General features: G+C 48.2%; 1 protein-coding gene across 4 annotated transcripts in view; it reads right to left on the bottom strand.

Annotated features, from left to right (window-relative positions):
- Positions 1-11,721, bottom strand: part of SYTL3 (synaptotagmin like 3) — a 74,460-nt gene that overhangs the window by 28,722 nt on the left and 34,017 nt on the right. For 3 of the 4 annotated variants that reach the window (XM_039873910.1, XM_039873907.1, XM_039873908.1), the window contains exons 6-8: positions 3,026-3,077; positions 1,912-1,981; positions 81-159 (exon numbers count right to left, since the gene is read on the bottom strand). In XM_039873910.1, coding sequence (XP_039729844.1) covers positions 81-159; positions 1,912-1,981; positions 3,026-3,077 — 201 coding nt within the window. The remainder of the gene's footprint in view (positions 1-80; positions 160-1,911; positions 1,982-3,025; positions 3,078-11,721) is intronic. The other variant, XM_039873909.1, reaches the window with a different exon arrangement.

The following is an 11,721-nucleotide window of genomic DNA, read 5'->3' as shown; positions in this document are numbered from 1 at the left end:
CAGAGAGGGGTTCGGCCGGCCTGGGTTGGGAGGTGGGCGGGGTGGGGAGGGGACAAACACAGGGAGGGACATCCACTTACTTTTCATGTGGGTGGTAACAGACAGAAACAAATTTTCCACGGACTTATTAAATCCTTTAAGCTGACCAAGTTCCTGTAACTAAAACAGAGACAGGAGTAGAGAGTGAGAGTTACGTTTGACGGCCGTGTTCATCCCAGCAGCCTCCAGGCCGCCAACCCCCAAACACCGGCAGGCAAGTGCAGGGGTGTGGGCGTGCGAGCCCCCGCGCGCGGCTGCGTGCAGGTGTGTGTGCGGGCGTGTCCGGAGCGGAGACACACTGTCCTCTCAAGGGGCAGCTGTCCTATTTTACCTGGGCTTTCTGAGTTTCGATTCTCCGCATTAAAGGCAGGGCTTTGTCAGGGGCAGACTGCTCTTAGAAATGGTAGGACTGACATTTCATCGCCTGAAGATGAATCGAGAATGGATTGTCTTTAATCCTCAGATGATTTCATTTCATTCGCAGAGGACGGTATAGGCAGAATGTATAGGATGGTGATACAGGTATTGCCATCAGCTTGGATATGGTTACTTCAAAGTTGGTGAGAGGAATGGAAAGGAAGAATAACATAAGAGAGACGTTTCAAGTTCTATTCATTCATCTATATGTATCATTCACCATCATTTATCCATTCATTCATTCATTCATCTACTAACCATGTATTCATTCATTCATTCATTTATTCATTCATTCATATCATTCATCTATTCATTCATATTCATTCATTCATGTATTCATTCATCCATTCATCTATGACGATTCATCATCTATCCATTTATTCATCCATTCATCTATCTAGTTCATTCATTCATCTATCTATAGATTCATTCATCTGTCCATTCATCTACATTCCATTCATTCATCTATTCATGTATCTATCGATTCATTCATTCATTCATCTATCTATATCTGATGTATTCATTCATTCATCCACCCACCCATCCATCCATCCATCCATCCACGTATCCATCCATCCGTCCGCCTGACCATCCATCCAGTAAATATGTGTTGAGCACAGTGGTGCTCAAACAGCTCTGGAGAATTTAAAATCTCAAGGAGAAAGTAGAGCAGCATTTTGAAAGCCCCTCCAGGGTCTCAGTTCGAAGTTGGAAAAAGAATGTATTGTCTCTCTCTCACCAACGGACATGTGTCTTCCTACAGACGAGTATAATTACTCCCTTCCATTCACAGAATAACAATAATGAAAGTGATCAAGATCACACGTCTCCATGGCACTTTACAGCTCCCCAGGACCAGCACAGACATTATTTCATTTATTTCTCACACCCGCCACAGCAGGGAAGCCAGACGCGTAATTATTTCTACCTCCCCTGTGGGAACTCAGGTAATTCCCCTGAAACCGCACGGCTTATTTCTTTGGACAAAATAGTCTTGGTCTACACTAGCGCCTACAAACACTCAGAAGACGCCCACACACAGTTCCGCAGGCACCGCCACGCTCACGTACCTGCGAATCAGCCCGTATTTCCCGTTAGACCCACGGAGAGCCCCAGACACACTGCAACGCATCCGGACCCCACACTCACGGGCGGTGCACGGTCAGAGTAGGGAGGTAACGAAAAGGCCAGAGGAAAGCGATGGGAACATGGGGTGCAGGCAGGAGGTGGGTCAGTCGTTAAAGCAGATGAGCTCAGGGCTCCCAAAGAAAGATGGCGGGCAGCACAGACAGTGGGCGGGACCCAGCACTGCCCGACCCCCCGTCGGGCTTTCATCCTGATCCAGAGCTGGATCGCTCTGCCCGGAGGTTCTCGGCCCAACCTCTCAGACCCCCTTCCCTCCTCTCCTTCTCCCCTCTCCCCTTCCTGGGGAAGCCCACAGAACAGACTCATTACCCTGCCAGGGCTGCCGCTGCACCAGCTCTCACTGAGAGGAGGTGGGGTGGGAGGAACCACGGAAATTTTGCTGCCAAGAAAAAACACAGGAATAAGAACTGGGTCATGAACTAGGCAAGTATTAGTCTTAGAAACACATTGGATTCAGCGTCACCCTACATTCAAGTTCTCTTCCTTTGCTTTCTTTCTTTATCTTTTTTGTTACTTCTTCGCTTTTGGGCAGAGGGTCCAGCAGCCCTGCTCGGACCCGCTGCTCTGCTCAGGGCATCCGTCCCCGGTGTCTGAGTGTGGGCACTGAGCAGCGTGCAGTCTGGGCTGGGCCACGCACCCCATCCGGGTGTCCCCCAGCAGCCGGCGGCCTCAGGGCCCGGCCAGGCTCTGGGACCCGACACCACGCCCATGCCCCACGTGGACTTGCGTGTTCTCTCAGTGGAAAACGCACCGGCAGAAGTGCCGAAAATGCCGTGGATGTAAATTCGACCGTGAGAGGAATTAGGAGCTCGTGCTAGAAGAAGTGGCGAAGAAAATGAGGGAGTAAAAAAATGAAAAAGTCCTGAGATTGGAAAATCTCACCATAGACTAAAAAAAATATAGCTGTTGACCGGGAGCTTTCGGTAACATTTTAATGAATTCAGTGCAGTCAGGTGTGTGCATTCCTGCCAGCGCCAAGACTGCCAGGTGTTCAGAATTTTGTGTAAAGACGTTGGCATCGCTCAGGCCATTTAGTCAAGTCCGCCAATGTCTCTGAAGTGTCAGGAGGTGGGCGAGGTCCTGGAGACAGGAACGATTCATAAAAGCCAAACGCTTGGTTAAGAATCTCATTTAACTGCGCCCCAAAATAATATTTTGTTTCCTTATGAAATTTCAGGAGAATTTAAGAAATGAAATAAAACGTTTAGTGAGAAAATACTATGCTAGCTCCCAGAAGGCTTTGCATAAGAGTTTGGAAACATCTCTTTTTGAATCTTTTCTAGGCACTTTATCATTAAAAAAAAAAAAAGTTACATTCCCAGGCAGTGACCTCTGAAAGTCAGGAGACCCAGAAGGCCTTTCTGTGGGTCCTCCGTGTTTCGGGGCTGGAGGGCACAGGACGGCGTGCCCTTCCGTAACTCACCTCAAACTCTGATAAGATTGCAAGAGCTTTGTTCCAGCTGTCTCGTGTCTGCCTGGAAGAAATATTGACAGAGGTCACGATTAGTAAGAGTAAAGCTTAGATGATGCAAATACAGGAACTAATAAATTAAAATGATGATTCTTCTAATAGCACTTCTTGCGATTAAAATGTCAGAGACCATTTTGGGGGGATAGGAATGCTCCGAAATTGAATTGTGGTGAGGGTCGCATAACTGTAAATTTACCAAAAAAAAAAAATCATTGAATTATACACTTAAAACAGGTGGATTTTATGCTATGTAAATTATGTTCCATTAAAGCTATTGTTATACATGCACAAGAGACCATAATTGCTGGGAATGACTGCTTTTATCAAAAGTTGATGTTGGATGAGATTTTCTAAATTGGGAGAATTTGAAAAATAGTTCAGTTCAGGCTTCCAAGCTTCCATTTGTTCCTTGGAAACATTTCATAATTGAATGACTATATTCCTTTAAACTTTCCTCGTTATGAAGATTAATCTTTTAAAAATGTAATCTACTTATTTCTAGCGATAGAGGCTAATAATTTCTTAAATAAGACTGCATCTGATATAGTACTCTTTTTGTTTCAAGGAAAAGGGATTTGTGATGTATTAAGACCCCAAAAATAGAACTTTATGTGCTCAAAGTTTTGTGAACGCAATGTTTCCTGGCCCAGTGCATAGGAAGAGGTCAGCCAGCCCAGCCCGGAGGCCCAAAGGCAGTCTCCTGTCCAGGAACTTCCCCAGAGGGCTGTGCAGACGCAGGCCAGAGCCACCAGGCCCGCCCGGCTAGGCAGTGGTGGCTCTGCCCAGCTCCCATCTCTGCTTTCAGAAGGTTTTTTAATCCATTCCAAAGACAGACTTAGGAATTCGCATCATCTCCTAAGACGCAGGAAGGGCAGGGAAGTAAGACGATCAGGATGGGCGGAGTCTGACAGCAAGGCCCACACCCGACTGGACCCTGAGCAGGCAGCCCCGGGGTCAGCGTCCTCCGCTGGGCGGGCCTCAGGGGAGGCACTGGCCGTGGAACCATGTCTCAAATTTTCAGTCCACCTGGTCCGGCACATTTTTCTAGGGTTCGTGATGGTATTCGCAGATTTTAAAAGGAATCCGTGCACCCTGCCTCCCATGAAAAACCAGACAGAACAAAAAGGCCGAGGGTTAAACCTGGCAGAACCTGCTTGTGACGGTGAACCCCACATCTGCAGGCACCACCCGAAAGCAAAGATTCAGGCCCGAAGCAAAAAGACAGCTGCCCTGACTGCATCGTGCTGGCCGTGAAAGCGGAGAAAAACCCGGGAAAGATTAAAACGGCAGCCACGCCGCTCCCTTAGCCTGTCCTGGGGGGAAAGGCAGAACCCGGGGCGCAGCAGTCCCGAGCCCCCCGGGGGCCCCGCTGTTCCGCAGCTGCTGTGGCGGCTCAGCCCCGTCCCGTCCCGCTGCCCTGCCTGCGTCGGCCCCTCATCCGATGGACCCTGGACTGTTGCCATGGCCACCAGAGTCACTATACCTCCCCCAAGGATGCGATGCTATCACTCCACCGTCGAAAGCCCTTCGGTGAATCCCTACGGCCTTCTCCTAAAGCCCGAGCCCCGAGCGGTGTTCCTGGGCCTCACCCCCGCGCCTGGGCTCACCCCGGGACCCCGCCACCCCGTCCCGTCCTGTCCCGCCGGCTTCCCGCGTCCTGCGGGCCTTGCCCTCCCGCTCCAGCAACTCGGGACAGACAGCTTCTTATTTCCCTGCTTGTCCTGGGCCTTGTCTGCTGACTCCCACTTCCCCCCACTTCCTCTCGTGCTAATTCCCCAGGCATTTCTACCGCAGGCCCATCTCTCCATCCTAAACAGCTTAGTCCCCCCTCTGTCACACGTCTAAACCCCAACCCTGTGGTCCGGGTGGGGCGGGGTCGCAACGCCGGCCCCGGACGGCTCTCTGCTGCCCCCTGCTGGCCGTCGCGACACTGGGCCTGGCCGCGGCTCTGTGGGGTGTGCGCACCCTTTCTGGAAAGGTCAAATAGCAAACCTTTTAGGCTCTGCACCCCATAGGGTCCTTGTCCCAAGTACTCGACTCTGCCCTTGTGACAATATTAATGAATGGGCATGTCCGTGTACAGATGAAACTTGATGGACAATGAAATTTGAATTTCATATACATTTTCTGTGTGACAAATACTATTCTTTTGACTTTTTGACCATTTAAAAACACAAAAGCCCATTTTTAGTTCATGGAACATACTAAAACAGGCAGAGAGACAGGTGTGGCCTGTGGGCCCTGGTTTGGCCGGCGTCCTTGCCACTCCAGGTGTGGGCAGTGGCTCCCAGCCAGCACCAGCGGGGAGCCGGTCAGCAACGCAGAGCCCCAGGCCCAGCGAGGCCAGCAGAACCGGAACCTCTCACTGAATTTAATAGGCTCTTCCCTGTGGCTCTGTCTGATTCATCTTTTATTTCCGTTTTATTCCTTCTCTTCTGTTTCTCTATTATTTCTTATCAGAGGCTTCCTTCAAAGCACTAAATACTTTTTGTTAACATTTTTCAAAAATTCATGCAACTATTAGGAAGAAATGCTCATACAAGGATGTCAGGAAGTGGCCCTGCCCCCTGCTCCGGCTGCCCCGTTGGTAAGGCGGTTTTACTGGGGAGCAGCTGCAGGTCAGGGCCCCAGTGAGAGGAGGAGGGTTTCAGGGACACTCGGGAAGGCGGAGCTGACAGTTATCAGCAGCCGACCGGGTCATCACCAGGCGTCGTCTCAATTTTATCAAGGGACCTTGTGAAATGGACCCAAAGTCACAAAGCTTACCAATGACAAAGCTGGCTTCGGTGCCACCACTTGCCTACAAAGCTGGGCACAAACGAGGTAGGACGGGGCTGGGCGGGTGACAGAAACAAAATGGGCTAACGAACGGGTGACCGGAATGCAAGTGTGATATTCTCTACCTTCGCTCCTGCTTGAAATGTGTCCTAATAAAAAAGCATGGGGGCAAAATAACCGCATATAAACCAATGACCAACTGCCTGGAAATTCTGTAAGACTTCTTAATTTTATAATGCTTTTCTTATTTGTGACATGTATTTAAATTTTCTGAAAACAAGGCATGTGCACCTGTGTTGGAGGCATCTACCTCCGGCGTGCGGGCCCTGGGGGAGAGGGCCCGGCAGTGAGCATGTTAAGGGTGGAAAATTTTCAAACTAGCTAAGTCAGCTACAGGGAAGAAATATCTTTAGATACCAGAAGTTGTCCTACTTGCTTGTGTGTGGTTTAGGAAGTGTATTGTATAAAATATGTAGATGGCCAATGTCTGCTTCTGTAATCCATTTACTTGTTAATTAAGGGTGTTGTTCCGGGCAAAGATATGCTAAAAGCCAACTTCCACTTCTGTAATCTGCTGGCTTGTTCAGGAGACCACCAGGATATGGTCTTGAGCTTTATTAGCTGCCAGATCTGAAAGCTCGGGGCTGATCTCCTCTAGCCCTGCGTGGTAGAGAGTCAGTCGCCGGCCGGCTAATAAAGGCTCATAATTAATCTCGATTGGCTCCGTGGGTCTCAGAATCGTTCGCGCCAGAACAAGCATGCACCCCCACGGCCCTGCCTGGATCAGCTCTCCTCCCTTCTCTCCCAGCCCCCGGCTCCTCTCCCAGCGCCAGCCCTCCACCCCACCCCAGAGCACACGCGAGGTCCTGATCCTGCTTTGCTGGCATCTCACTACCTATGTGGATACGGGTACGATGTCCTCGACCAGCACCTAAGGCAGCTATGAGCCGAGTCGCATCCAAAGCCCTGGAACCTGACCTTACTTGGAGACAGAGTCCTCGCAGATGGCGTTAAAAGGAGGTCATAGGGTGGGTCCTAATCCAATATGATCGGGACACTTTGGACCCCAAGGCAGACACACACCCAGAGGGAAGGTGCTCTGACGATGGCCCTGATTACTGAGGCAGAGACTAGAGGGACGTGTGTACACGCCAAGATCACCAAGGACTGCCGAGAGAGGACGAGCTGGCGGAGGCGGGGAAGGATCCCCGAGAGCTGGCGGAGAACACGCGGTCCCTCTGACGCCCTGAGTTTGGATGTCGGCCTCTAGGACTGTGAGACAGTCCATCTGTGCTGTTTGAAGGCACCCCGTTTGCAGCCCGAGGGAACTACTGCAGAGGCCCTGTGTGGCATGTCCTTACCTACCTCTCCTGTACCACCTCTGCCGCCCCGGTCCCTTCGTAGGTCTTGGTCAAGCTGAACTTCCTGGATGCTCCAGACCTACTAGACTGTTCTTCCACGCCCCTTGCTCACACTCCTTCACTCCCCTTCTTGGGGTTTGTTCTCTGGGGGTCTGTGCCTGTCCTCACCAGGCTGGTCTCTTGGTAGACACCGTGAGCTCTTCATTAAAATTCCTCTAGCTGCACTGCAATCATTTGTATATATATAGGTCTCCCCCACTAGACCACGAACCCCGGAAGGACACACGCCTCGTCTTATGCGTCTTGGTCTCCCAGACACCCAGCAGAGGGCTTGCCATGCACAGGTGGTGGCTGTAAATACGACAACAATAGCAGCCAATACTATTTTAACAGTAACAATGAGCGTTACTTCATTGGAGCTGTAGCACCACATGTGTATGAAAACAAGGTTATCTTTTTTTCACAACTTAGCTTACATGTGAGTTCAGCCATTTGTTTGCGTTCATTGAGTATAACGCAGGCACTTTGCAGAGACAGGAATAAGGGAGACGCAACCTCTGCTCATCAGCAGGAGCTTCTGGTGCTGTAAGGACCCACACGAACCCCGGAACGGAGCCGTGGTTTACAGATCGAAAACCAGTCCCGCAAGTGGTGAGTCGTGTCTACGGCGAGTCGTGACACACCTGTGAACCCACCTCTCGAGTTAAAGAACCAGGGACAAGGCAACTCATCCCAGCTGCTTATAAATATTCCTGCACAGAGGGTGCACCTGGTGAGCCGGTCCCTGTGGTGACACCAGGCCAGCACACTGAGCGCCAGGATCCCTGCGCTCTGGCCTGCAGCTCCTGCAGCGGACGCCACACTCGGCTGCCCCACACATGTCTCTCTGGGCGACATGGTTTACGGTGCTGGGGACACAAGGCAGATGCCCCGGGATGTCCCAGTGCACCTCAGTCGACCAGCCAAACCATGCTGCTCATCGGTGGCTGAGGGGCCTCACATCCTGACCTGTATTTTGTGGGGTCCGTGTGGCCTGGTTTTCTTCCAACGTGACCACTAACTCCCCTTCTTGCACTGGGGGGCCCCACAGTAACCCTTCATTAAGGCAAGTCACACATACCCAGACAGCAGTGCAGCTAACAGACAAGGCCATCGAGTAGAAGCGTGGCCTGGCCCACAGCCACCTCTCTGCTGCTGCCCACGGAGCAAGAGCAGCACCCTACATAGGAAACCAAACCTTGGAGTTGCACGCGTGACCCAGAGCAAAGCACAGGCAGGGCCGCTCACACGGGGCCTCCCTGGGGACCGTACAGTGTGCCCCTTTCTCAAGATGGCTCATGCCCACCCCTAGGAGTTGGTCATAATATATGGATTTTGTTAGAACGGCACACTTGGCTGCATCTGCCAGAAAAATCATTGCAATCAATCTGGGGTATCTCTTAGATGTGGCATCCTTGGGTGGTACCTGACCTGTATGCTTGTACGTGATGGTCGTGAGGGCTGGCCCACACTGGAGCTTGGGTTTCCCTCAAATGCCAGAGGAAAAGGTGAATAAAACCAGGCATCAGAAGGGGCGTTGAACGTTTTCGGTGTGTTTTGGGACAATAAAGCTTTAAAACAATCTTTGGCTTGCACATGCAAAATGGAAAATCGCTCAGAAAATTTGACTTAAAAATCCCTCGTCCTGTAAAGAATCGTCATATCTTCTCATGAATGGTTTCAGAGCTGGACTCCAGGGCCTTTTTATGTCTATTTTAGTCCTTAGAGAAGTTTCTAGCTTAGGCATCACGGAGGCCAAGACACTACCCTAGGTCGAAAGAAGATAAAGTACAAGACTATGAATCAGCAAGTAATGCCTTCCGGAAGAACAGAAATTAATAATAGTAAATGTATGGCCCTGTTTGCAGGAAGTCTCTCTCATTCGGTGTCCTTCTGCCACCAGACATTACTGTTCTGCTTAGCTGCAAAAAAAGAAAAACGGTTTTTTCCTTTAATTAAGGTCCCCATATTCTATCAGCAGAAATTCTGGATGGCTTTGTGTGAATAATAATCATCAAAATCTGGGCAGTCACTCTTCCATGAAGAGGTCCTTCAGGTTGATGGTAACTGGTCCAGGTGTGTTGAGTGCCAGGGACAATAAGGGTACAAACTGCTTTTCAGTACCTTTTGATTTTTTCTAAAAATTGCATGCGGGTTTTAGAAGCTCTCTAACCTAAAGATTCTGGACATTGATCCTTTATCAGACATGCGATTTGCAAATATTTTCTCCCCTTCCAGGCATGGCCTCTTTAGTCTGTTGATAGTGTCTTTGACGCACAAAAGTGTTTAAACTCGATGAAGTCCAGTTTGTCCGTTTTTCTCTTCTGTCGCTTGTGTCTGTGGCGTCATATCTAAGAAATCATTCTCAAAGTCAGCGTCGTGTTTCCCCCTATGAATTCTTCTAAGAGTGTTATAGTTTCAGGTCTTTGGTCCCTTTTGAGTTAATGTTTGTCTGGGGCGGTACATTAGAGTCCAACTTCTTTTTTTTTTCCTCGTGGATATGTAGTTTTTTCCAGCACTATTTATTGAAAATCTACCGTTTCTCCATTGAATGATATTGGCACCCTTGTCAAAATCACTCGACGGTCTACGCAAGAGTTTTTTTCTGGGCTCTCTATTCTATTCTGTTGGTCTGCGTGTCTGTTTTTTCGCCGGTTGGATTACCATAGTTCTGTAGTGAGCTTTGAAATCAAGAAGTGTGAGTCCTCTAGCTTTGTTCTCCTTTTTCAAGAAGCAAACGAAACACCCAATTCAAAAAATGGGCATAGGATTTGCATAGACATTTTACCAAAGAAGATATACGAATGGCCAATAAGCCCAGGAAAAAAATCTTGACATCACTCATCATTAGAGAAATTCAAATCGAAACCACAATGATATATAGCCACTATGGAAAACAGTAGAGGTTTCCTCAAAAAAAAAAAATTAAAAATAAAACGACGATATGATCCAGCAATCCCACTTCTGGGAAAATATACAAAGGAATTGAATTCACTTTCACTGTCTCAAAGAGACATCGGCACCCGCATGGTCCCCGCAGCATCGTTCACAACAGCCAACACGCGGAAACCAACTAAATATCCATCGACGGATGAGTGGATAAAGAAAATGTTCCAGATATACACAGTGGACTATTGAAAGAAAATTCCGCCATTTACAACAACATGGATAAACTTAGAGGACGTTATACGAAGTGAAAAAAAGTCCGACCGAAAAAGAGGAATACCGTATGATCGCACTTACACGCGGAATCTAAAAACATTGAACTCATAGAAACAGAGAGTCGGGTGGTGACGGCCGGGGGCTGAGGGCTGGAGGAAATGGGAGATGGTGGTCGAAGGGTGCAAACTTTCAGACGAAAGACAAATAAGGTCTGGGGACCTGCGGCAGAGTCGCCGAGGTGACTACAGTCCACAGTGCTGCAGGGAAGAGCGTTTCCACGACAGAACGGGAATTATGCGAGGTGAAGGAAGAGTTAAACCTTATTGTGGTGAACATTTTGCAGCAGATACACGTACTAAATCATCAAAAAAAAAAAAGAGTCCACGCACAGAATAGAATTAACGTTGGGTTTGTCAGACGTGGACGTGCTGATTGAATGACTGAAGAACAAGCAAACGAACACAAGAAGAAACCATAATGAGAGACCATGTCACACCCATTGGGATGGCTGTCATAAGAAACGAAACGGATCACAAGTGTTAGCCTGGATGCTGGATGTGGAGAAATCGGTATTATTATTATTAATATTTTTAATATTTTATATTCCCACCAGCAATGCCCAAGGGTTTTATTATTAATAATAATAAAATATTAATGTCAATAAAATATTAATAATAAAATAATAATTATCAATAATAATTATTACTATTAATAATAAAATATTAATGTTAATAATAAAATATTAATAATAATAATAAAACCCTTGGGCATTGCTGGTGGGAATATGAAATGGGCCAACCACTCTCGAAAAACTATATGGCAGTTCCTCAGAAAAATTAAACATGGAATTACCATTGGATCCGGCAATTCCGTTTCTGGGTATAAACATAAAAGAATTGAAAGCAGGGACTTGAATAGGTAGCAGCATTATTTGCACTCGTCATCCTTAATGGACGAATGGATAAACAAATGTGATACTATAGGTACAATGGGATATCGTTCAGTCCTGAAAAGAAATGCAACTCTGATACATGCTATGACACGAATGGACCTTGAGGATAAGGAAAATTAGAAAGATACGAAAGCACAAATATAGTATAATTCCACTTATAGGAAGTACCTGGAGTGATCAAATTTGTAGAGGCAGAAAGTAGAAGGGTGGATGTCAGAGGCCAGGGCAGGAGGAGGGGGAGTTCGTGTTTAATGGGGACAGAGTTTCAGTTTGGCGAGATGAAAAGCTTCTGGAGATGGATGGTGGTGACGGCTGCAGAGCAAAGCGAATGTACTTAAAACTACTGAACGGTATAC

Source organism: Pteropus medius, unplaced genomic scaffold (genome assembly GCF_902729225.1).
Source record: "Pteropus medius unplaced genomic scaffold, Ma_sr-lr_union100, whole genome shotgun sequence".
In the NCBI taxonomy this organism is placed as follows: domain Eukaryota; kingdom Metazoa; phylum Chordata; class Mammalia; order Chiroptera; family Pteropodidae; genus Pteropus; species Pteropus medius.
The sequence above is the reverse complement of the archived record's forward strand: the minus strand, read 5'-3'. Positions and strand labels throughout refer to the sequence as shown.